Source organism: Telmatherina bonti (assembly GCF_933228915.1).
Source record: "Telmatherina bonti genome assembly, chromosome: 17".
Lineage (NCBI taxonomy): Eukaryota > Metazoa > Chordata > Actinopteri > Atheriniformes > Telmatherinidae > Telmatherina > Telmatherina bonti.
The window spans coordinates 6,775,278-6,802,288 of record NC_136615.1 but is presented as its reverse complement, the minus strand read 5'-3'; the positions used below and the strand labels follow the sequence as shown (position 1 = coordinate 6,802,288).

At 49.7% G+C, this 27,011-nt stretch overlaps 2 protein-coding genes across 5 annotated transcripts in view; both read left to right on the top strand.

Annotated features, from left to right (window-relative positions):
• The window catches only part of sbno1 (strawberry notch homolog 1), a 44,357-nt gene extending 36,302 nt beyond the window's left edge, over positions 1–8,055 (top strand). For both annotated transcript variants that reach the window (XM_079256311.1, XM_079256310.1), the window contains 2 exons: positions 7,706–7,832; positions 7,924–8,055. In XM_079256311.1, coding sequence (XP_079112437.1) covers positions 7,706–7,832; positions 7,924–7,991 — 195 coding nt within the window. In that variant the 3' untranslated portion in view covers positions 7,992–8,055. The remainder of the gene's footprint in view (positions 1–7,705; positions 7,833–7,923) is intronic.
• A 1,936-nt stretch (positions 8,056–9,991) lies between these two features.
• Positions 9,992–27,011, top strand: part of mphosph9 (M-phase phosphoprotein 9) — a 31,080-nt gene continuing 14,060 nt past the window's right edge. Inside the window, exons 1-8 of one of the 3 annotated variants that reach the window (XM_079256482.1) lie at positions 9,992–10,073; positions 10,649–10,920; positions 13,311–13,458; positions 17,860–17,949; positions 18,022–18,512; positions 20,023–20,182; positions 20,325–20,397; positions 26,868–26,971. In XM_079256482.1, the coding sequence (XP_079112608.1) occupies positions 10,685–10,920; positions 13,311–13,458; positions 17,860–17,949; positions 18,022–18,512; positions 20,023–20,182; positions 20,325–20,397; positions 26,868–26,971 (1,302 nt within the window). In that variant the 5' untranslated portion in view covers positions 9,992–10,073; positions 10,649–10,684. Of the gene's footprint in view, positions 10,074–10,648; positions 10,921–13,310; positions 13,459–17,859; positions 17,950–18,021; positions 18,513–20,019; positions 20,183–20,324; positions 20,398–26,867; positions 26,972–27,011 lie in introns of all 3 variants that reach the window. The other 2 variants (XM_079256483.1, XM_079256481.1) reach the window with 2 other exon arrangements.

Here is a 27,011-nt window from a genome sequence, read left to right as displayed (position 1 = left end):
AGCAGACCGGTCCCAGTAAGCGGACCGGTCCCAGTACGGTCCCAGTAAGCAGACTGGTCCCAGTACGGTCCCCGTAAGCAGACCGGTCCCAGTACCATCCCAGTAAGCGTACCGGTCCCAGTAAGCAGACCGGTCCCAGTAAGCGGACCGGTCCCAGTACGGTCCCAGTAAGCAGACTGGTCCCAGTACGGTCCCAGTAAGCAGACCGGTCCCAGTAAGCAGACCGGTCCCAGTCAACGGACCGGTCCCAGTAAGCAGACCGGTCCCAGTACGGTCCCAGTAAGCGGACCGGTCCCAGTACGGTCCTAGTAAGCAGACCGGTCCCAGTAAGCAGACTGGTCCCAGTACGGTCCCAGTAAGCAGACTGGTCCCAGTAAGCAGACTGGTCCCAGTAAGCAGACCGGTCCCAGTACGGTCCCAGTAAGCAGACTGGTCCCAGTAAGCGGACTGGTCCCAGTAAGCGGACCGGTCCCAGTAAGCGGACCGGTCCCAGTACGGTCCCAGTAAGCAGACTGGTCCCAGTAAGCGGACCGTTCCCAGTAAGCAGACCGGTCCCAGTAAGCAGACCGGTCCCAGTAAGCGGACTGGTCCCAGTACGGTCCTAGTAAGCAGACCGGTCCCAGTAAGCAGACTGGTCCCAGTACGGTCCCCGTAAGCAGACTGGTCCCAGTAAGCGGACCGGTCCCAGTAAGCGGACCGGTCCCAGTAAGCAGACTGGTCCCAGTAAGCGGACCGGTCCCAGTAAGCGGACCAGTCCCAGTAAGCGGACCGGTCCCAGTAAGCAGACTGGTCCCAGTAAGCAGACTGGTCCCAGTAAGCGGACCGGTCCCAGTAAGCGGACTTGTCCCAGTAAGCAGACCGGTCCCAGTAAGCGGACTGGTCCCAGTACGGTCCTAGTAAGCAGACTGGTCCCCGTAAGCGGACCGGTTCCAGTAAGCGGACCGGTCCCAGTAAGCAGACCGGTCCCCGTAAGCAGACTGGTCCCAGTAAGCGGACCGGTCCCAGTAAGCGGACCGGTCCCAGTAAGCGGACTGGTCCCAGTAAGCGGACCGGTCCCAGTAAGCAGACCGGTCCCAGTAAGCGGACCGGTCCCAGTCAACGGACCGGTCCCAGTAAGCGGACCGGTCCCAGTACGGTCCCAGTAAGCGGACCGGTCCCAGTACGGTCCTAGTAAGCAGACCGGTCCCAGTAAGCAGACTGGTCCCAGTAAGCGGACTGGTCCCAGTAAGCAGACCGGTCCCAGTAAGCGGACCGGTCCCAGTAAGTGGACTGGTCCCAGTACGGTCCTAGTAAGCAGACCGGTCCCAGTAAGCAGACTGGTCCCAGTACGGTCCCCGTAAGCAGACTTGTCCCAGTAAGCGGACCGGTCCCAGTAAGCGGACCGGTCCCAGTAAGCGGACCGGTCCCAGTAAGCAGACTGGTCCCAGTAAGCGGACCGGTCCCAGTAAGCAGACTGGTCCCAGTAAGCAGACTGGTCCCAGTAAGCGGACCGGTCCCAGTAAGCGGACTGGTCCCAGTAAGCAGACCGGTCCCAGTAAGCGGACTGGTCCCAGTACGGTCCTAGTAAGCAGACCGGTCCCCGTAAGCACACTGGTCCCAGTAAGCGGACCGGTCCCAGTAAGCGGACCGGTCCCAGTAAGCGGGCCGGTCCCAGTAAGCGGACCGGTCCCAGTAAGCGGACCGGTCTCAGTAAGCGGGCTGGTCCCAGTACGGTCCCAGTAAGCAGACTGGTCCCAGTACGGTCCCCGTAAGCAGACCGGTCCCCGTAAGCGGACCGGTCCCAGTAAGCGGACCGGTCCCAGTAAGCGGGCCGGTCCCAGTAAGCGGACCGGTCCCAGTAAGCGGACCGGTCTCAGTAAGCGGGCTGGTCCCAGTACGGTCCCAGTAAGCAGACTGGTCCCAGTACGGTCCCCGTAAGCAGACCGGTCCCAGTAAGCGGACCGGTCCCAGTAAGCAGACTGGTCCCAGTACGGTCCCAGTAAGCAGACTGGTCCCAGTACGGTCCCCGTAAGCAGACCGGTCCCCGTAAGCGGACCGGTCCCATTAAGCGGACCGGTCCCAGTAAGCGGACCGGTCCCAGTAAGCAGACCGGTCCCAGTAAGCGGACCGGTCCCAGTACGGTCCCAGTAAGCAGACTGGTCCCAGTACGGTCCCCGTAAGCAGACCGGTCCCAGTACGGTCCCAGTAAGCAGACCGGTCCCAGTAAGCGGACCGGTCCCAGTACGGTCCCAGTAAGCAGACCGGTCCCAGTAAGCAGACCGGTCCCAGTCAACGGACCGGTCCCAGTAAGCAGACCGGTCCCAGTACGGTCCCAGTAAGCGGACCGGTCCCAGTACGGTCCCAGTAAGCAGACCGGTCCCAGTACGGTCCCAGTAAGCAGACTGGTCCCAGTAAGCAGACCGGTCCCAGTACGGTCCCAGTAAGCGGACCGGTCCCAGTACGGTCCCAGTAAGCGGACCGGTCCCAGTAAGCAGACCGGTCCCAGTCAACGGACCGGTCCCAGTAAGCAGACCGGTCCCAGTACGGTCCCAGTAAGCAGACTGTTCCCAGTACGGTCCCAGTAAGCAGACTGGTCCCAGTAAGCAGACTGTTCCCAGTACGGTCCCAGTAAGCAGACTGTTCCCAGTACGGTCCCAGTAAGCAGACTGGTCCCAGTAAGCGGACTGGTCCCAGTAAGCAGACTGTTCCCAGTACGGTCCCAGTAAGCGGACCGGTCCCAGTACGGTCCCAGTAAGCAGACTGGTCCCAGTAAGCAGACTGGTCCCAGTATGGTCCCAGTAAGCAGACTGTTCCCAGTACGGTCCCAGTAAGCAGACTGGTCCCAGTAAGCGGACTGGTCCCAGTAAGCAGACTGTTCCCAGTACGGTCCCCGTAAGCAGACCGGTCCCAGTAAGCGGACCGGTCCCAGTAAGCAGACCGGTCCCAGTAAGCGGACCGGTCCCAGTACGGTCCCAGTAAGCAGACCGGTCCCAGTAAGCAGACCGGTCCCAGTCAACGGACCGGTCCCAGTAAGCAGACCGGTCCCAGTAAGCGGACCGGTCCCAGTACGGTCCCAGTAAGCAGACTGGTCCCAGTACGGTCCCCGTAAGCAGACCGGTCCCAGTACCATCCCAGTAAGCGTACCGGTCCCAGTAAGCAGACCGGTCCCAGTAAGCGGACCGGTCCCAGTACGGTCCCAGTAAGCAGACTGGTCCCAGTACGGTCCCAGTAAGCAGACCGGTCCCAGTAAGCAGACCGGTCCCAGTCAACGGACCGGTCCCAGTAAGCAGACCGGTCCCAGTACGGTCCCAGTAAGCGGACCGGTCCCAGTACGGTCCTAGTAAGCAGACCGGTCCCAGTAAGCAGACTGGTCCCAGTACGGTCCCAGTAAGCAGACTGGTCCCAGTAAGCAGACTGGTCCCAGTAAGCAGACCGGTCCCAGTACGGTCCCAGTAAGCAGACTGGTCCCAGTAAGCGGACTGGTCCCAGTAAGCGGACCGGTCCCAGTAAGCGGACCGGTCCCAGTACGGTCCCAGTAAGCAGACTGGTCCCAGTAAGCGGACCGTTCCCAGTAAGCAGACCGGTCCCAGTAAGCAGACCGGTCCCAGTAAGCGGACTGGTCCCAGTACGGTCCTAGTAAGCAGACCGGTCCCAGTAAGCAGACTGGTCCCAGTACGGTCCCCGTAAGCAGACTGGTCCCAGTAAGCGGACCGGTCCCAGTAAGCGGACCGGTCCCAGTAAGCAGACTGGTCCCAGTAAGCGGACCGGTCCCAGTAAGCGGACCAGTCCCAGTAAGCGGACCGGTCCCAGTAAGCAGACTGGTCCCAGTAAGCAGACTGGTCCCAGTAAGCGGACCGGTCCCAGTAAGCGGACTTGTCCCAGTAAGCAGACCGGTCCCAGTAAGCGGACTGGTCCCAGTACGGTCCTAGTAAGCAGACTGGTCCCCGTAAGCGGACCGGTTCCAGTAAGCGGACCGGTCCCAGTAAGCAGACCGGTCCCCGTAAGCAGACTGGTCCCAGTAAGCGGACCGGTCCCAGTAAGCGGACCGGTCCCAGTAAGCGGACTGGTCCCAGTAAGCGGACCGGTCCCAGTAAGCAGACCGGTCCCAGTAAGCGGACCGGTCCCAGTCAACGGACCGGTCCCAGTAAGCGGACCGGTCCCAGTACGGTCCCAGTAAGCGGACCGGTCCCAGTACGGTCCTAGTAAGCAGACCGGTCCCAGTAAGCAGACTGGTCCCAGTAAGCGGACTGGTCCCAGTAAGCAGACCGGTCCCAGTAAGCGGACCGGTCCCAGTAAGTGGACTGGTCCCAGTACGGTCCTAGTAAGCAGACCGGTCCCAGTAAGCAGACTGGTCCCAGTACGGTCCCCGTAAGCAGACTTGTCCCAGTAAGCGGACCGGTCCCAGTAAGCGGACCGGTCCCAGTAAGCGGACCGGTCCCAGTAAGCAGACTGGTCCCAGTAAGCGGACCGGTCCCAGTAAGCAGACTGGTCCCAGTAAGCAGACTGGTCCCAGTAAGCGGACCGGTCCCAGTAAGCGGACTGGTCCCAGTAAGCAGACCGGTCCCAGTAAGCGGACTGGTCCCAGTACGGTCCTAGTAAGCAGACCGGTCCCCGTAAGCACACTGGTCCCAGTAAGCGGACCGGTCCCAGTAAGCGGACCGGTCCCAGTAAGCGGGCCGGTCCCAGTAAGCGGACCGGTCCCAGTAAGCGGACCGGTCTCAGTAAGCGGGCTGGTCCCAGTACGGTCCCAGTAAGCAGACTGGTCCCAGTACGGTCCCCGTAAGCAGACCGGTCCCCGTAAGCGGACCGGTCCCAGTAAGCGGACCGGTCCCAGTAAGCGGGCCGGTCCCAGTAAGCGGACCGGTCCCAGTAAGCGGACCGGTCTCAGTAAGCGGGCTGGTCCCAGTACGGTCCCAGTAAGCAGACTGGTCCCAGTACGGTCCCCGTAAGCAGACCGGTCCCAGTAAGCGGACCGGTCCCAGTAAGCAGACTGGTCCCAGTACGGTCCCAGTAAGCAGACTGGTCCCAGTACGGTCCCCGTAAGCAGACCGGTCCCCGTAAGCGGACCGGTCCCATTAAGCGGACCGGTCCCAGTAAGCGGACCGGTCCCAGTAAGCAGACCGGTCCCAGTAAGCGGACCGGTCCCAGTACGGTCCCAGTAAGCAGACTGGTCCCAGTACGGTCCCCGTAAGCAGACCGGTCCCAGTACGGTCCCAGTAAGCAGACCGGTCCCAGTAAGCGGACCGGTCCCAGTACGGTCCCAGTAAGCAGACCGGTCCCAGTAAGCAGACCGGTCCCAGTCAACGGACCGGTCCCAGTAAGCAGACCGGTCCCAGTACGGTCCCAGTAAGCGGACCGGTCCCAGTACGGTCCCAGTAAGCAGACCGGTCCCAGTACGGTCCCAGTAAGCAGACTGGTCCCAGTAAGCAGACCGGTCCCAGTACGGTCCCAGTAAGCGGACCGGTCCCAGTACGGTCCCAGTAAGCGGACCGGTCCCAGTAAGCAGACCGGTCCCAGTCAACGGACCGGTCCCAGTAAGCAGACCGGTCCCAGTACGGTCCCAGTAAGCAGACTGTTCCCAGTACGGTCCCAGTAAGCAGACTGGTCCCAGTAAGCAGACTGTTCCCAGTACGGTCCCAGTAAGCAGACTGTTCCCAGTACGGTCCCAGTAAGCAGACTGGTCCCAGTAAGCGGACTGGTCCCAGTAAGCAGACTGTTCCCAGTACGGTCCCAGTAAGCGGACCGGTCCCAGTACGGTCCCAGTAAGCAGACTGGTCCCAGTAAGCAGACTGGTCCCAGTATGGTCCCAGTAAGCAGACTGTTCCCAGTACGGTCCCAGTAAGCAGACTGGTCCCAGTAAGCGGACTGGTCCCAGTAAGCAGACTGTTCCCAGTACGGTCCCCGTAAGCAGACCGGTCCCAGTAAGCGGACCGGTCCCAGTAAGCAGACCGGTCCCAGTAAGCGGACCGGTCCCAGTACGGTCCCAGTAAGCAGACCGGTCCCAGTAAGCAGACCGGTCCCAGTCAACGGACCGGTCCCAGTAAGCAGACCGGTCCCAGTAAGCAGACCGGTCCCAGTACGGTCCCAGTAAGCGGACCGGTCCCAGTACGGTCCCAGTAAGCAGACCGGTCCCAGTACGGTCCCAGTAAGCAGACTGGTCCCAGTAAGCAGACCGGTCCCAGTACGGTCCCAGTAAGCGGACCGGTCCCAGTACGGTCCCAGTAAGCGGACCGGTCCCAGTAAGCAGACCGGTCCCAGTAAGCAGACCGGTCCCAGTACAGTCCCAGTAAGCGGACCGGTCCCAGTACGGTCCCAGTAAGCGGACCGGTCCCAGTAAGCAGACCGGTCCCAGTCAACGGACCGGTCCCAGTAAGCAGACCGGTCCCAGTACGGTCCCAGTAAGCAGACTGTTCCCAGTGCGGTCCCAGTAAGCAGACTGGTCCCAGTAAGCAGACTGTTCCCAGTACGGTCCCAGTAAGCAGACTGTTCCCAGTACGGTCCCAGTAAGCAGACTGGTCCCAGTAAGCGGACTGGTCCCAGTAAGCAGACTGTTCCCAGTACGGTCCCAGTAAGCGGACCGGTCCCAGTACGGTCCCAGTAAGCAGACTGGTCCCAGTAAGCAGACTGTTCCCAGTACGGTCCCAGTAAGCAGACTGTTCCCAGTACGGTCCCAGTAAGCAGACTGGTCCCAGTAAGCGGACTGGTCCCAGTAAGCAGACTGTTCCCAGTACGGTCCCAGTAAGCGGACCGGTCCCAGTACGGTCCCAGTAAGCGGACCGGTCCCAGTACCGTCCCAGTAAGCAGACTGGTCCCAGTAAGCGGATGTGCAGCAGAGTTCGGCGGTGGTGCTAATGGTTTTGCTGGTTTTGCTGGGAGACCAGACAGAAGCTCCATCCTGCAGGTGGTGAAGGATGAGAGTCTTCATCGGCCGCAGTGAGAAACGGTGGAACGATATTTTCCAGATGATAAAAAGAAGTCAGCATAAAGGAAGCTGTTTAGGTGCTGCAGCTGCGAAGTCCCGCTCCGCTCTGCGCTTCGTCCTCGGTACGGACAGACGGAGCTGGTCAGCTGACCTGAGAGGCCGACAGGGAGGAGCTCAGAGAGAGAGCACCATTCAGACATTTAAAAACAAATAAAACAAACCTGCAGGGTAAATAAAATAAAGTAAAAAATGTTTATTTATCCAGAAGAACACATCGACTTGGAAATGACCAGGTCCCGCGTGTCACATGATGATCAGCAAACTGAACGGACATACATGGACATGAATCACCTCCTCATACAAACGGATCATTCTGATAAAAGATGTAAAACCAGATGTGATGTGTTTAAACCTGACAGATTACAGCTCATCCCCCGCTGGGCCCGTTGTGGCCCCGGCGTCTCTGGTGGTGTCTCTGCCTGGTTCAGCGTCCCAGCCGAGCTCTTCGTTGGATGTTGGGACGTTCCCAGTTCGCCAGCCTGAGTCGGCTCCTTCCGAACAAACGCGGGTTTCTGCTCCTCGTGCTGAAAGGAACAGAAGTGTGGACGCTTTGCAGACAGGATGTCTTATCTGTGTCGTCATTTCAGCAGTTTATACATGCAAATGTGTCCCTGCATGGATGTGTTGATGTTTAAAATAAGTCTGAAGATCCGAAGAGACCACAAAGCCATGATTCATACTCTGATTTTCCATCTTTTTACAATGTGATCTGCACAAATGACTCTCCGTTTCCTTCAACTTCAGGGCTCCACCGGCAGCCAAGTGCCTCAAAACAAATATGCAGAGCTGCTGGCCATCATCGAGGAGCTGGGGAAGGAAATCAGGCCCACATACGCTGGAAGCAAGAGCGCCATGGAGAGACTGAAAAGAGGTAAAGTGGAGTTATTCTCCGGTAAAACGTCAACATTGCAGTTCTAATCACTTCAGTTGATCCATCTAATCGCGCTTCTCCTCTCTGACAGGGATCATTCATGCCAGAGGGCTGGTGCGCGAGTGCCTGGCGGAGACGGAGAGAAACGCCAGGTCCTAGCCACAAACACACATTCCTCCCTGCAAAAAATCCATCTGATGAAAAACAAAAGGGTAACTTGCATGGCATTTCCTTTGCAAGGAGGAAGTAAATGAACGAAGGATGGAAAAGTACTGAAAACAACTCATGACTTCTGGGCTTCTGGAGGATTCCTTCAATCATAGGTGGTTTTGTTGGAGGTCAAATGAGAGGATGTCATGTGGTCGTACGCCCCCCCCCCCCCCCCCCCCCCCCCCTTCTGGGATCTTTCTTCTGACTTCAAATTTAAGACATTTTTTAACATTTTTATTTTGTTTTTGTTTCATTTTGCATGCAAACAGGCCCATGGTGAATCTAGAAACTGCATGGCTTGTACAGAAGTAGACAGAAGACTTTTTGTCTTTCTTTTTTCTTTCTTTTTTATTTTTGTAGTATTTGGTCTAATTTTCAGGTCACATGACTGAGAGGATACAGGACAGATGTGCCAAATACATCATCTGTGTTGAAGTTGGGTTTGGTATTAAAAGGAAAAAAAAAAAGGAAAATGCTGGTACGTGCATCTTTGTATGTATTTATTACTCTGTGTAATAAATTGTATTTTCAATACAGTGGTCATGGTGATTTGTTGTGTTGCAGAAATAACTTTCAGATCCAGTTTGTCTGCTGAAAATGGATTTTTTTTTTAGGTCGCACTCCTCAACGCATCCAGTCTCTGTGCACCATGCTGAGAAACGCTCCCCAAATCCTGTTTTATACAAAATTATAAACCTTCAAAACAAAGATGTGTAGTTTTCACACCTAAAAGAGAAAATGTTTTTAAATTATTTTTATTTTTTTTATCAAATAATTAAGAATAATTTCTCCCTGACAGTTTCACAGCTACTGGGATGCTGCGTACTATTAAGTGTTTATGGGCTATTTAGTATTATTAGTTAATTAGCTTTAAATTAGGTCCTTACTTACTCTACTTCTCAAGGAACCTGAGATGGTTTAACGTCTGCACCAAGATGTTGCATATCTTCTATAAGTCTGTTGTGGAGAGTGCAGTCAGCTTTGCAGCATCTGCTGGGGTAGTAGCATCAGAACCAGAGACTTGAAGAGAATCAACAAACTGATCCAGAAAGCTGCTTCTGTGCTTGGAGTAACTCTGGAGCCGCTGGAGCTGATTGTCCAAAGAAGAATGCTGCACAAGCTGATGAAGATGATGGAGGATTCTTCACACCCTCTCCACAACACAGTAATGAAACAACAAAGTGTGTTCAGGGAGAGGCTTCTTCAGGTCCGATGTAAGACTGAAAGATACAGAAGATCATTCCTGCCAGCAGCCATCAGCCTCTGGAACAAGACCTCCTCAAGTTAATTATTATATACTACAATATTGAATTTCCCTTTGGGATTAATGAAGTATTTTTAATTTAATTTCATTTTTCTTGATTTCTATTAGGAAAAAACAACACAGTAGCCAGGCCATCATTCTGCTGCTGTAATGCCCAAGAAGACAAGTAAAAGGATCAATAAAAACAATAAAAATGACAAATTGTATGGTAGATTAATTTTTTTAATTAAAAAAAAAAAAAAAAAAAAAAAATCGATTTTAAAATTGTGAAGCAAAAAATCCAGATTTTTCGATTCGACTTTCCCACCCCTATTAATTAGCTTTAAATTAGCTCCTTAAACACCATTCTTGATGCAGCACTGAGAACTCCTGACTCCTAATTATTACGTATTTCTTCTTACTGTTCTCAACATGTTTGCTTTAAAAAAAGAAAATATAATTTAGTTAATTTATTTTAATGTAAATGTTTTGCTGCCTTGGTAACGCCAGCCAGCGCACGCGCCTGTCAGTTACAGCCAGTGCACGCGCCTGTCAGTTGGTTTTTGTCCCAACAGATGTGAAACTCCGCCTTCCTCCAGCCAGCCAATAGAAACTCGGAGTGACAGCGCTGACCAATCACGGCTCTTAATTTCATATCGCGTTGTGACCAATAGCGTTGCGAGCTGCGGACACTGCAAACACTGCAGTGCAGCAGCCAACCAGCAACCAGCTAGCCTGCTAGGCTACTTACAGAGAAATATGGATGAAATATCGAGACGAGTCACCTGGTAGGCCAGCTCTGAATGAACGTAGAACAAATTCGCCTGTCTGTCTTGTCTTATGCAGCATGTAAAACGTGTTTGTTTACGCTGTTACCCAGCCGCTCTGCTTGTCCTGAGCTAGCTAGCTATCTAACCACGTGACCGCTAGTTAGTTGCCGCTATCTAGCTGGATAAGTTAGATAACTTTCACCCACCGGATGGTTGAATGTGGTCGCTGACACCGCGGCTAAAGCAGCTAATGTAGCTCCTATTGTATTCCTGAGCCTTCATATAAAAGGTTTAACATGTCTCTGCTGTGGTAATTATGCTAATTAACGCGTAGCGCGAGCTTTAACATAAAAAATATAAATAATGACACGTGACTGTTAATGCTCATCATAAACACATGATCTTTTAGCACATATTTCATCTTAATATTTGACATGAGGTGAGAAATACGAGCTGAAAGACACATTTATCCTCAGTTGTAACGTGTTATGTTGCAGTTTATTCATTATAGGCTTATTCAGGCTTTTTGCAACACAAAGGCTCATTTATCTAACCAGAGGGTTTTATTTGCTTTCTCTTCCTGTGGCGTCCAGCTGTCAGACCGACCCCCTCCACATGGGCCCATAAACATGTCCACAGATGACAGTATCTCTGAGGATGTGTCCAGCTCGGGGGCTCTGAGCCATTGCCATGTCAGTCCAGATGGGGATGTGGGGAAAGAGAGCGAGACGTCTTTGGTGTCCTCTGAGGGGACATCAGCGTCGGGACTGGCCGTCTCGGAGGAGAGACACACCACCTCTCAAACAACTGGAGGCACTGTGGAGAGAAGGGCTGTGGACATCACACCAGCATGCAACAAGATCAGGTGGAGTAGCTTTAATCACACTGTTACACCCACTGGGGCTGCTCGATTATGACAAAAATTATAATCATGATTATTGTTATTGAAATTGAGCTCTCCATTATCCAGTATTTTTAAACAACACTGCGTGTCGTGGTGTTCTAGACTCCGTGTCGTGCATTATAACTGTCTAATGGACGGTTCGGAGTTGTTTAACCCGTTTACACCATGGTCACATGCAGGAAACATTTTATGTCAATTTTTTTATTTCTTTTTTACAACATTTGCTAAATATGCTGAAGTATAGGAACTATTCCAAACAACCGCTGTCAGGCTGCAGCGCGTTTCTCTCATTCACCTGTTCCCCTTTGCACTCTGTGAAGCACTTTGTCATTTTATTTCTGTGAAAGGTGCTATATAAATAAAATTTCTTCTTCTTCTTCTTCTTCTTCTGTTAAAAAACAGATGATCTGAACCAGCTGGTTAACGCGTTGCTATGGTAACGCCCCGTACGGAGGGATATTACAGTGTTTAACTGGCCGAACTATGTATAGGAACATAATGCAGCCAGTTGTCACTGACAATGGTATAAACTATGTTTAGGTGAACTTCCACAACCTACTGCAGTTATTCTACATTGACCTGCAGCCGGAGCCGACTGAGACTGGCCGCCTGGGAGTGCTTTAGGACGGGAGAGGCTCCCGCTGCTCCTTCCTTACAGTAACTGCAGAACAATATGTGCCTTCAAGTCAGTCGCCAAAACACCAGAAAAGTCTCTAATAACTCCAGTAAAAGCTGCTAGATTTGTCGCTTTTAACAAAAAAAGTCTCCAGATTTAGCGAGAAAGTCTCCAAGTTGGCAACAGTGTCTGAATGAAAGCAAAGCGGCTGTGGGAGGAGTTTACAGCACAGCGCTGCAATGCCAGAGACGCTCGATTAGCAGCTGAAGACAGCAGGAGAGGAAACTGCAGAGAGAAAAATAATCACACCCTTTTATTTTTATCATCGTTGAAAACCCAGATCGTACTGAGATTAAAACCAGATTAATCGCCCAGACCTAGTACCCACCTTTATGTAGATGAGTCTATTCGCAAGTGGACGATTATTCGTTCATTTTCCAAACAGATTAGTCCGAGGGTCACGGTTCAGCTAGAGTGTATCCCTGCAACCATCAGGCGAGAGTCCGGGTACACCTGGACAGGTTGCCAGTCCATCACAGGGCCAGCACAGCAACCATTCACCCTCACATTCATTCCCAGGGAGAATTTAAAGTCATTAACCCACCCAGGGGTGTCCAGCTCTGGTCCTCGATGGCCACAACCCTGCAGGTTTTCCACGTGTCCCTGCTTCACAACACCTGGTGCAAATTAATCCGTTATTGTTTAGAACTTCTTCTGCTGTTGGAGCCATTTAACGGAAGCAAGGTGTGTTGGAGCAGGGATACATGGGAAACCTGCAGGACAGCAGCTTCTTGAATTAACCTAACATGCATGTCTTTGGACAGTGGGAGGTACCTGGAGGGAACCCAGGCATACACGTGGAGAACATGCAAACTCCACACAGAAAGGCCGCTGTTCAACAACTCGTTGAACGTCTGTGACTGTTGTCCGAGCTTTTACAGAAGCTTTTACAGAAGCCACAAGAGTGATGGGAGAGAACCTGAATGCTTGATGGCTAAATTGTTGCGCTGATCACATACAGAAGACGACTTCGATGGATTTGTGACGGCAGGTTGATTAAAGAAAATAACGTGTGTATTTTTAAATACTTATCGTAGTTAAATATAGTTCCACCAAACTCACGTTTTTGCTTTCATTACTTTGTCTTATTTTTTTTTTCAGCATGCGCCCAATAACGCAGATTGCCTTATGTATGACTTAAACACAGACTTGGTAATAGAAGCTGCACCTTGTGGCCCGAGGTATACAGTACATGGTACTGTACAGAGATGTCACAATGACAAATTTTATTACTGGTATATTTATCACAATTATTATGCATTCATCTTTTTTCCCAACTATTAATGTGTAACATCCCATCAACACTCCTTATAGATCATTAAGTTTGATAATAATAATAATAATAATAATAATAATAATAAAATGTTTGTATAATGCATAAACTCATGCCATATTAAGATTGTGAACTCTGCATAATGTCAGCAAGAGATGCTGGTTTTGGGGATGCAGGTGAACCAAATCCACTAGAAACCACTTTATTCTCTGTATCCATGACGATCCTGACAGTTTTCCAGCTGCACATGCAGAGGACGGCTGCAGGACGCATCTGCTGCTGTATTCAGGCAGAAAGTGACGATTTTGAGAAATCTTTATCATCAATAAATCATAATTAGTACAGAGATTAACTGTGGAATGAAATAGTGATATAATACGTTTATATCTAATGTTGTTTCAGGAGTCTGTGTCTGAGCACCGATGAAGCATTTGAACAAGAAAAAAACCTCCCGTTTATCAACCCAAGCTCCCTTGAGACGCTTCGGGGTCTGGTGCAGGAAATCCAGAGCAGCGGAGAGATGGACCCTGAGATCTGGAAGGACTGTGAGGTACGATCTCACTGCAGTCTGGTTTGTACTGAAGGATTAAAGCAGCTCTATGACGCTATGTCCAGTAGGGATGCACCGATCCACCTATTGGAAATTACAATCCGATACGATATCTGAAATGTGAATATCTGCTGATGCCGATATTTACCGATACCAGATGTGTTTATATGAACATTATTGTGACTATGGTTATTACTGCTGTTATAACTCTGTCAGATTTCATTAGGCTGTAATAAATGACCCATCCTTTCTGAAGTTACCTCACCAATACAAATGTAATAACATTACAGATCTAACAATTTCAGTAAGTTTTATTCTGATTTGGCACATTTTACCAAAAAAAAAAAAGGTCACATTTTAAGCATCAAACACATCTGCGCTAGCTTGACTAGTGTGGTATCGGTTGGTATCGAGTACACACGCTTGGTATCGAGCCGATACCGATGCTGGTATCAGTGCATCCCAAATGTCTAGTTTTCTACAGTGTTATAGTGATGAATCCTCATCGTCATACGAGCGCCATTTTTTTTAATCACCTATTTACATGTTAGAGTTTTCCATCACTCTCCACATTCGGTTTCCATGGTGACAGAAACAATTGGTTTTAGAGTTTTTTCTACTTTGACATTTTAGTGATGTCCCAGGGATGGGACTCACTGATTGGTCATCTTCTCCGGGTTGTGCACGTTTACGAGAAGAAAGCCACGCCCACCTTCACTGCTCAGTATAACTGCTCCCAGCAGTTGACCAATCAGACGCAGCCTTCAGGACAGAGGGCTTTCTCTGTTGGCGTGTTTCTGGCAGAGGCTGATTTGAGAGGATCAATACAAGATGAATGAAGGGGTTTGTGGAAAATGATGGATTATTTCTTGTCCTTCTGGACTTGCATATTAAAATAAATTAGACTGAAATGAGTAGAATAGAGACGCTTTAAATACAGTGAAAATGGCACGATGTTCAGAGGGAAGTTGGGGTTTGCTGCTTCGGTAGCTGTTTTCAGCAGCCTCGTTTTGGAGCTGTCACTTTTATTTTTGTGTGGATCACACCAGACAGTTAGGCAGACGCACACACGTACACATTTAGAGACCCCAACACACACCGCCACGATGCAGCTGATCTTTTCAGACACAGGATGTGATGTGCAGCGAACAGACAGCTGTGCTGCAGGAAGCCTCTGCTGCACCGTTCAGCAGGCTTTCAGACCGGATACCTGGGGAAAACTCTTCTCTTATTACTGCTGTCTGGATCAGAGCAGGTGTTGCTCCTTCTTTCATGTTTTCACTCTCTTTACTGCCTGTTTGGATGATAATGTCAGAGGTGGCTGCTTCCATCTTCCCCTCAGCTAGCTGCTTACTCTGTTTGCTTTCTCCAAACAAAAGTTTATTTTCACTCTGATGAATCAGACGCCAGTTGTGTACGTGGTTGTGTCTGTTACGCTGCGTGTCTGTAGACATGTTCACACATGTAGGGATGCAGAGAGATGCTCTGTGAGGACCCACATGGATCTGGGCAGATGATGATTTTTGCATCTAGGGCTACAACTAACGATTATTTTACTGGTCGACTAATCTGTGAATAATTTTTTCGATTAGTCAGGATTATTTCTGTCACACCTGCCATCTGTGCTTCCAGTTGATGCAGCTTTTTATTTTTCCAAGCTCCAGGATGTTTCACCCCACTCTCTTCATTTGCATCATGTAAATATCACCCAGATTTCAAGTCCATCACAACATAATGCTCTTTGGTAAAGTAAAATGACTCCTGAACGAGTTGAATATCAAATATAAACTTAACAGCTTACTATGAATTTATTTTGAAACAAACGTATTTATCATGTCATATCTAAACTACAGAATTGACCTAAAACACAAAACAAAACAAATAAAATATTTTAATTGTAAAACTGTGTCGGTTTATTTTCTCCTTGTTTCATCATCCGGGAAATTTCCAGGAAAAAAAAACAAAAAACGACAGGAATGACAAAACTAGGTATCTACTCTGTAATACTAACTAACCCAGAAACCATGACTCCAGGGTGCTTTCTCTTCACATGGATAAGTGTCGTGCTGCCGCGGTACGTCAGCTCTGCGTGGCAGACGACACATTTCACCTGTTCAGACAGGTTGTTTAGCTGGAAAAACTCCCAAACTTTAGAGCACGAGGTCTAAAGCTGTTTTCACTTGACTGTTTCGGTTGTGCCGCCATCGGTCTTGAGTTGTTCTTCTTTGGTTAAGTAAATGACCATACTGCCCCCTGCCCTTCCTGTGGGGCTTTGAGTCATTTTACTTGATGTTTACAGTTCTTATACTGTCTGAAAAGTCGTGGCGTTAAGTTGCCTGGCGCAGCGTTTTATCAGCAAAGCCGTTGCGGCCGTTTAGAACACTACGCGTCGACAATAAAATTTTGCGTTGATGAATTTTCATTGTCGACGAATCGTTGCAGCCTGTTGTGGAATTTATCCGATGAGAAATAAATCTATAAATCAACTGTTTTCTGTTCAATTTATTGGGCATGTACAGATGTTGCGGGCGAGAGGTCTCGAGAGCTCTGCCCCTGCTCAGTGTGCTACAGTGTTCTTTAAGCATACACAAACAACCTTTGCCTGGCAGCACTAGTCAAAACAACTGCTAGCTTGGAGATAACAACAGTCAAAGCTGAAACAGGCCTTGAACAGAACACTTAGTTTTATGCATGAATCTACCAAAGCAGGCTTACTGAACTACTCTAACTATGCAGAATATATATCTTGTACTACTTAAAAGAAACTTAATAAATGAGTAACATATTAAAACTACACTATACGCATAATTCCACCACATTCCCCCCTTTTGATCCTTTTAGGATCAACACAAAAGAAACACAATTCACGAACATAACAAAGCAACAAAACAAACCCATAAAATAACACTAACTACCCAAAGAGATGCAGGAAACTAAAACATCAGAATGGTCACTCCCGGCAGGGTTGAAGAAAATCCGTCATAAAACATCCTGAAAGGAAAAACACTCACGTGTCAGAGTCAGAATCAGAAAAGCCATCACTATCAAAAAAGAAGGAAAAAGGATCAAAGAGAGGGAGATCCGAAGCAGGAAGAGTCAGTCTGTCTCAGACCAGTCTGTCTCTGACCTGTCTGTCTCAGACCTGTCTGTCTCTGTCTCAATGAAATTCTTGTAAATAATTCAGCATCTCAGGTGAATGTGGGACACGTTAATGTCTGAATAATGATGTAGTTCAGCTGCATGTTCTTGCATTTGCACAGCTGATAGTGTGACCCGATCGATGAGATTATCTACATGCTGAGCAGGAAACCGGTCAGGCCTTCTGGTTCTGGTCACTCAGGAAGATTTGAAATGTTCACTCCTGACTGGACAGGGGACAGGTTTTAGCACCAAATATGAGCATTTCTCTCAGAGGAAATGGATGAGTAGGCTACTGGATCTGGACCTGGACAAGGACCTGAACCAGGACCTGGACTTTAGAGGCTTCTCTCTGGAAATGCTTTTGAAAATTTCTTAATGAAGCAGCAAAACATCTGGCGAGATGCTGTTTGACTCATATATACTCCTGGAACACTGGAAATAAAGAAACATGAACATCTGGCATTAAATCTGGTTTCCTCAAAACCGACCTGATGGAACGCCGACCTGATGGAACGCCGACCTGATGGAACGCCGACCTGATGGAACGTTGACCTGATGGAACGTTGACCTGATGGAACGCCGACCTGATGGAACGCCGACCTGATGGAACGTTGACCTGATGGAACGTTGACCTGATGGAACGTTGACCTGATGGAACGCCGACCTGATGGAACGCCGACCTGATGGAACGTTGACCTGATGGAACGCCGACCTGATGGAACGCCGACCTGATGGAACGCCGACCTGATCTTTACAGTCCTCTGGTAGTTTACAGCCACAGTCCCTGAAGGCGGCAGTCCTGCAGGTTTTAGATGTTTCCCGTTCCAACATAAATAACTCTCCTCAGCAGCTTGTCAAGTTCTGCTCTCACATGTTGATCCATTAGTCTGATACAAGCGCTGCAGCAGGAAGCATCTAAAACCAGACGGACAGCGGCCCCTGGTTTATGGGACCAGTTTGGAGCCTTTTTGGTCATATATCTGTTTTCATAAAACTTCAAATGTCGTCGCTGGATTACAGACGTGAACTTCAGGCCGCGGAGTTTAACATTTGGTGTAAAACATGCAGAATGTGGTTTGTCTTGCTGAAATAAACACCTTGTTTGGCTGGTAGGATGTGTTTGTCTAAAATCCGTGTAAGGCTTACAGATGCAGCTTTGCAGCCTCCCTGCACCATCTGGTCGTCTTTGAACTGTGTAAGTTAATGGAAACCAAATCTGCCTCTGCTCCAGCTGATTGACATCTTGTTTTTCTGCAACAGGGTCGATGGTTGCACCTGTTCCAGCTGGTTGAAAAGCAATACCAGGAGCAAATACTCGCTCAGCAAGAACAATACCAGTGCCAAATACAGGTAATGCAGGTCAGCATGTGCAGGCTAGATGTGTTTGTTTTCCCTGTCAGATAATTGTTTCATTTTTCTCAGCTGATTCAGGATGAAATTAAGGCTTTGGTTCAACTCCAGAACCGTCAGACCAGCGTCCAACCACACACAGAGTTCTCGCCAACGCCGCTGACCAAAAGTACAACAGACACAAAGGACTATATCTTCCCGCTGATCCCCGGTGGCTGCAAAGCTCACAAAAATGTGCCAAGTGACAATGACAGCCTGGCAGCGCCTTTTAGCTCCCCTTCCCCTCCACTTCCCAGATCAGAGGCCAACAACCAGGGCGAGGAGCGGGCGACCACAGTGCTCAGCAGTGGGTATGGCACCCTGTCAGCTTGGGAAACCGGCCTGGAGCTGGCTGAGTCTCCAGGAAGACATGTAGAGGACCGTCAGGACGGAGAGAAGCGTCAGTGGAGCAGCAACCTCCAGGAGGATGCAGACACAGCTGTGATTGGTCGCCAGCAGCATCTTTCCAATCAGACTACTGTTGAAGTGAATGATCCGTCAGCGTACCAGCAGAAAACTCCTGGGTATGTCCGAGATCTTCAGCACACACCTAAAGCTGCGTTACTGTCTGATTTATTCACTTCAAGCCACAAATGGAAACCTGATTCACGTGTGTGTGCGATTTGCTGTTAGCATACAGCCATTCTCATGAAAACAAACTCCTGCAGAAACAAACAGCAGCTATGAGAGGAATCTGAAGCGGCCATGTCAGTGAGAGAGAAGTTCTGCTGCAGTCCTGCAAGCTTTACGTTTCCGTTTCTGCCACAGCTGCCACAAACGCTCATTTTGATAATAAACTGGCCGCCAGTTAGTTTGGCGATTAGTTGATTAACTGGATGGTATGTAAACTGTAGCTTATGTCACCAGCATGCAGCTGTTCCTAAATAACCATCGATAGCCTCCAGCTCAAAGTTTCATCTCTGTCTGAAAAACAAAGAGGGGTAAGATGATACGCATCCCATTCAACAACCCTCAATGAGCTTTGCAGCTTGTAGTAAAATCAAGCGGCGACCTCTGGTGGTAGAAAGTGTCATCCACGTGAAAGTGTCAACAGTTGCAGTTCCCCCTTCATCCACTAGGGGCTCCAAAACAGAGCGAAGACTCTCCATAGACTCCCATGTTAAAAAGACCAACTTCACAGCAGAAATAAACATGTTTACAGCAGAAATAAACATGTTTACAGCAGGAATAAACATGTTTACAGCAGGAATAAACATGTTTACAGCAGAAATAAACATGTTTACAGCAGGAATAAACATGTTTACAGCAGAAATAAACATGTTTACAGCATGGTACAAAAACATTTTAGGTTTAATAGGTCAGGTTTACCTTCTTGACAACTGTGCGGGGAAGGAAATTTGTTTCTAACTCGCCCGTTTAAAAGTAATTTCATATCAAAATTTAGCATAATTATGGGCGTGTCCTTTTGATTGATGGGTACCAGATCTCCCGCTTCAAGTAAGAACGTAGAACAACTGCGGTTTTTAGCCGGTTAACAATGTGACTTGTTATTAGCCGGCTTACCTCCATTAGCTGGTTAGCTCCGGGTTAGCTCTTAGCGACAGGTAGGTCTGAGATCGCCAGATGTCAATTATCCACCATGACGCTCACAGCCCCTCTCAGCTCCACCTCTCCACAGAAAAGCAGCTGAAGTTACAGCAGCAAAACTTCAAAAGATAAACAATTACATTTATTATGAAATTAATCAGTGCAACTAACCAATAATTATGGTGGCTTTAGTTTTGACAACTGACTGAAATGAGAGCTGAGCAGAACCCGGTTGGCTGTAAATCTGGTGTGTTTGGGTAGATAAACATCTAAACCTTGCAGGACTGCAGCCCAGCTCTGCACAAGATGGTAACATGTCAACATATGCTCCAATCACTTACTGTAAGATTTTTGTATATGATGCTGTAAATGCTGAAAAGGCTGCGTCAGGCTTCATTCGGGTCGAATCACTGGTGTCTGATATTTTAAACTATATATTCACACTACTGTAAACCCCTTCCTTACCCAACCTGGTGTTTACAGCAGCAGCCAGCAGCTGACCTCCTGGGCCCAGAGGCAGAAACTCAAGCACAAGAAGAGCAAAGCAGGACAAGCTTCACCTCAAATCCCCGAGGACCAGGATCATCTTCCTGGCCGCAAACCCCCCAGACAAACCCCACCGGAGAGCACGGACTCCCTGGACCAGGTACGTCACAGTGTACTGACAGACTGAGAGCTGCGGATGTCCCATCAGTGCTTTTGTTTGGGTAAAATTTGTCTCTTGAGGTCGTCCTGATTGCATTACTGCTGCTACCGAGTCTAATCTACTCATCTGTATTGGGTTTCAGCATCGACCGGCTGGGCCGTCGTCCAATTCTGTCCCCCTGAAGAGGAGCGACAGTCTGATGTCTGAGGCATCAGGTAACGATTTACTGACCCAGAGCTACAAGGACTGGAAGGAAGTAAAACCCAGAAACCCGTGTTTCTGTTTTATTACAGATGAAGTATTCAGAGACAGTCAGTGCTGACAGATAACTACACTGTTACTGTGGTGAATTTAAACCCTTCAGTGTTATACTGACTATAAGGACTATTTAATTATAACATCCACTCACCGTCCACTTGATCAGGTTCACCCTCTAGTACCGGGTTGGACCCACTTTTTCATTCTCAACTAGGAACTGTCCCCTGTTGAAAAGATTTTGCTCCATGTTGACATAAAACATCACACAGTTGATCCACATCACCATGAGAATCTCCCCTTCCACCTCATCATGATGAGAATCTCCCCTTCCACCTCATCATGATGAGAATCTCCCGTTCCACCTCATCGTGATGAGAATCTCCTGTTCCACCTCATCACCATGAGAATCTCCCGTTCCACCTCATCACCATGAGAATCTCCCGTTCCACCACATCACCATGAGAATCTCCCCTTCCACCTCATCATGATGAGAATCTCCCGTTCCACCTCATCACCGTGAGAATCTCCCGTTCCACCTCATCATGATGAGAATCTCCCCTTCCACCTCATCATGATGAGAATCTCCCGTTCCACCTCATCGTGATGAGAATCTCCTGTTCCACCTCATCACCATGAGAATCTCCCGTTCCACCTCATCACCATGAGAATCTCCCGTTCCACCACATCACCATGAGAATCTCCCCTTCCACCTCATCATGATGAGAATCTCCCGTTCCACCTCATCGTGATGAGAATCTCCTGTTCCACCTCATCACCATGAGAATCTCCCGTTCCACCTCATCACCATGAGAATCTCCCGTTCCACCACATCACCATGAGAATCTCCCATTCCACCTCATCGTGATGAGAATCTCCTGTTCCACCTCATCACCATGAGAATCTCCCGTTCCACCTCATCGTGATGAGAATCTCCCGTTCCACCTCATCGTGATGAGAATCTCCCGTTCCACCTCATCACCGTGAGAATCTCCCGTTCCACCTCATCACCGTGAGAATCTCCCGTTCCACCTCATCATGATGAGAATCTCCCGTTCCACCTCATCACCGTGAGAATCTCCCGTTCCACCTCATCATGATGAGAATCTCCCGTTCCACCTCATCACCGTGAGAATCTCCCGTTCCACCTCATCGTGATGAGAATCTCCCGTTCCACCTCATCGTGATGAGAATCTCCCGTTCCACCTCATCACCGTGAGAATCTCCCGTTCCACCTCATCGTGATGAGAATCTCCCGTTCCACCTCATCACCGTGAGAATCTCCCGTTCCACCTCATCATGATGAGAATCTCCCGTTCCACCTCATCACCATGAGAATCTCCCGTTCCACCTCATCACCATGAGAATCTCCCGTTCCACCTCATCATGATGAGAATCTCCCGTTCCACCTCATCACCATGAGAATCTCCCGTTCCACCTCATCACCATGAGAATCTCCCGTTCCACCTCTTCATGATGAGAATCTCCCGTTCCACCTCATCATGATGAGAATCTCCCGTTCCACCTCATCACCATGAGAATCTCCCGTTCCACCTCATCATGATGAGAATCTCCCGTTCCACCTCATCACCATGAGAATCTCCCGTTCCACCTCATCATGATGAGAATCTCCCGTTCCACCACATCATGATGAGAATCTCCCGTTCCACCTCATCATGATGAGAATCTCCCGTTCCACCTCATCATGATGAGAATCTCCCGTTCCACCTCATCACCATGAGAATCTCCCGTTCCACCTCATCACCATGAGAATCTCCCGTTCCACCTCATCATGATGAGAATCTCCCGTTCCACCTCATCACCATGAGAATCTCCCGTTCCACCTCTTCATGATGAGAATCTCCCGTTCCACCTCATCACCATGAGAATCTCCCGTTCCACCTCATCATGATGAGAATCTCCCGTTCCACCTCATCACCATGAGAATCTCCCGTTCCACCTCTTCATGATGAGAATCTCCCGTTCCACCTCATCACCATGAGAATCTCCCGTTCCACCTCATCATGATGAGAATCTCCCGTTCCACCTCATCACCATGAGAATCTCCCGTTCCACCTCATCACCATGAGAATCTCCCGTTCCACCTCATCACCGTGAGAATCTCCCGTTCCACCTCATCATGATGAGAATCTCCCCTTCCACCTCATCATGATGAGAATCTCCCGTTCCACCTCATCGTGATGAGAATCTCCCGTTCCACCTCATCACCATGAGAATCTCCCGTTCCACCTCATCACCATGAGAATCTCCCGTTCCACCACATCACCATGAGAATCTCCCCTTCCACCTCATCATGATGAGAATCTCCCGTTCCACCTCATCGTGATGAGAATCTCCTGTTCCACCTCATCACCATGAGAATCTCCCGTTCCACCTCATCACCATGAGAATCTCCCGTTCCACCACATCACCATGAGAATCTCCCATTCCACCTCATCGTGATGAGAATCTCCTGTTCCACCTCTTCATGATGAGAATCTCCCGTTCCACCTCATCACCATGAGAATCTCCCGTTCCACCTCATCATGATGAGAATCTCCCGTTCCACCTCATCACCATGAGAATCTCCCGTTCCACCTCTTCATGATGAGAATCTCCCGTTCCACCTCATCACCATGAGAATCTCCCGTTCCACCTCATCATGATGAGAATCTCCCGTTCCACCTCATCACCATGAGAATCTCCCGTTCCACCTCTTCATGATGAGAATCTCCCGTTCCACCTCATCACCATGAGAATCTCCCGTTCCACCTCATCATGATGAGAATCTCCCGTTCCACCTCATCACCATGAGAATCTCCCGTTCCACCTCATCACCATGAGAATCTCCCAATCCACCTCATCACCGTGAGAATCTCCCGTTCCACCTCATCATGATGAGAATCTCCCGTTCCACCTCATCATGATGAGAATCTCCCGTTCCACCTCATCATGATGAGAATCTCCCGTTCCACCTCATCACCGTGAGAATCTCCCGTTCCACCTCATCGTGATGAGAATCTCCCGTTCCACCTCATCATGATGAGAATCTCCCGTTCCACCTCATCACCATGAGAATCTCCCGTTCCACCTCTTCATGATGAGAATCTCCCGTTCCACCTCATCACCGTGAGAATCTCCCGTTCCACCTCATCATGATGAGAATCTCCCCTTCCACCTCATCATGATGAGAATCTCCCGTTCCACCTCATCGTGATGAGAATCTCCCGTTCCACCTCATCACCATGAGAATCTCCCGTTCCACCTCATCACCGTGAGAATCTCCCGTTCCACCTCATCATGATGAGAATCTCCCGTTCCACCTCATCACCGTGAGAATCTCCCGTTCCACCTCATCATGATGAGAATCTCCCGTTCCACCTCATCACCGTGAGAATCTCCCGTTCCACCTCATCGTGATGAGAATCTCCCGTTCCACCTCATCGTGATGAGAATCTCCCGTTCCACCTCATCACCGTGAGAATCTCCCGTTCCACCTCATCGTGATGAGAATCTCCCGTTCCACCTCATCACCGTGAGAATCTCCCGTTCCACCTCATCATGATGAGAATCTCCCGTTCCACCTCATCACCATGAGAATCTCCCGTTCCACCTCATCACCATGAGAATCTCCCGTTCCACCTCATCATGATGAGAATCTCCCGTTCCACCTCATCACCATGAGAATCTCCCGTTCCACCTCATCACCATGAGAATCTCCCGTTCCACCTCTTCATGATGAGAATCTCCCGTTCCACCTCATCATGATGAGAATCTCCCGTTCCACCTCATCACCATGAGAATCTCCCGTTCCACCTCATCATGATGAGAATCTCCCGTTCCACCTCATCACCATGAGAATCTCCCGTTCCACCTCATCATGATGAGAATCTCCCGTTCCACCACATCATGATGAGAATCTCCCGTTCCACCTCATCATGATGAGAATCTCCCGTTCCACCTCATCATGATGAGAATCTCCCGTTCCACCTCATCACCATGAGAATCTCCCGTTCCACCTCATCACCATGAGAATCTCCCGTTCCACCTCATCATGATGAGAATCTCCCGTTCCACCTCATCACCATGAGAATCTCCCGTTCCACCTCTTCATGATGAGAATCTCCCGTTCCACCTCATCACCATGAGAATCTCCCGTTCCACCTCATCATGATGAGAATCTCCCGTTCCACCTCATCACCATGAGAATCTCCCGTTCCACCTCTTCATGATGAGAATCTCCCGTTCCACCTCATCACCATGAGAATCTCCCGTTCCACCTCATCATGATGAGAATCTCCCGTTCCACCTCATCACCATGAGAATCTCCCGTTCCACCTCATCACCATGAGAATCTCCCGTTCCACCTCATCACCGTGAGAATCTCCCGTTCCACCTCATCATGATGAGAATCTCCCCTTCCACCTCATCATGATGAGAATCTCCCGTTCCACCTCATCGTGATGAGAATCTCCCGTTCCACCTCATCACCATGAGAATCTCCCGTTCCACCTCATCACCATGAGAATCTCCCGTTCCACCACATCACCATGAGAATCTCCCCTTCCACCTCATCATGATGAGAATCTCCCGTTCCACCTCATCGTGATGAGAATCTCCTGTTCCACCTCATCACCATGAGAATCTCCCGTTCCACCTCATCACCATGAGAATCTCCCGTTCCACCACATCACCATGAGAATCTCCCATTCCACCTCATCGTGATGAGAATCTCCTGTTCCACCTCATCACCATGAGAATCTCCCGTTCCACCTCATCGTGATGAGAATCTCCCGTTCCACCTCATCGTGATGAGAATCTCCCGTTCCACCTCATCACCGTGAGAATCTCCCGTTCCACCTCATCATGATGAGAATCTCCCGTTCCACCTCATCACCGTGAGAATCTCCCGTTCCACCTCATCATGATGAGAATCTCCCGTTCCACCTCATCACCGTGAGAATCTCCCGTTCCACCTCATCGTGATGAGAATCTCCCGTTCCACCTCATCATGATGAGAATCTCCCGTTCCACCTCATCGTGATGAGAATCTCCCGTTCCACCTCATCACCGTGAGAATCTCCCGTTCCACCTCATCACCGTGAGAATCTCCCGTTCCACCTCATCATGATGAGAATCTCCCCTTCCACCTCATCATGATGAGAATCTCCCGTTCCACCTCATCGTGATGAGAATCTCCCGTTCCACCTCATCACCATGAGAATCTCCCGTTCCACCTCATCATGATGAGAATCTCCCGTTCCACCTCATCATGATGAGAATCTCCCGTTCCACCTCATCACCATGAGAATCTCCCGTTCCACCTCTTCATGATGAGAATCTCCCGTTCCACCTCATCATGATGAGAATCTCCCGTTCCACCTCATCACCATGAGAATCTCCCGTTCCACCTCATCATGATGAGAATCTCCCGTTCCACCTCATCACCATGAGAATCTCCCGTTCCACCTCATCATGATGAGAATCTCCCGTTCCACCACATCATGATGAGAATCTCCCGTTCCACCTCATCATGATGAGAATCTCCCGTTCCACCTCATCATGATGAGAATCTCCCGTTCCACCTCATCACCATGAGAATCTCCCGTTCCACCTCATCACCATGAGAATCTCCCGTTCCACCTCATCATGATGAGAATCTCCCGTTCCACCTCATCACCATGAGAATCTCCCGTTCCACCTCTTCATGATGAGAATCTCCCGTTCCACCTCATCACCATGAGAATCTCCCGTTCCACCTCATCATGATGAGAATCTCCCGTTCCACCTCATCACCATGAGAATCTCCCGTTCCACCTCTTCATGATGAGAATCTCCCGTTCCACCTCATCACCATGAGAATCTCCCGTTCCACCTCATCATGATGAGAATCTCCCGTTCCACCTCATCACCATGAGAATCTCCCGTTCCACCTCATCACCATGAGAATCTCCCAATCCACCTCATCACCGTGAGAATCTCCCGTTCCACCTCATCATGATGAGAATCTCCCGTTCCACCTCATCACCGTGAGAATCTCCCGTTCCACCTCATCATGATGAGAATCTCCCGTTCCACCTCATCACCGTGAGAATCTCCCGTTCCACCTCATCGTGATGAGAATCTCCCGTTCCACCTCATCATGATGAGAATCTCCCGTTCCACCTCATCACCATGAGAATCTCCCGTTCCACCTCTTCATGATGAGAATCTCCCGTTCCACCTCTTCATGATGAGAATCTCCCGTTCCACCTCTTCATGATGAGAATCTCCCGTTTCACCTCATCATGATGTGGTGGAACAGGAGCTGGTTAAGTGGACAGTGAGTGGATATCTTGTGTGTGAAACAGACTTTAGGGTTCTTCGATCCAAACATACAGAGACATAAAGAAGTGTGAGGTTTGCTGACAGAAAGTCTTCTGTCTCTTAGGCCTCACCTACTGGCGTCTGAACGAGTGTGAACTTTATCGGCCCCTCCCGGACAGCTTCGACAGCGGCGCTTACCTCCTCCTGCAAGAAGCGTCCGTGAGTCTTGTGAGTAATATGATGTTGGTGAACTGATGAGGTGATGTGT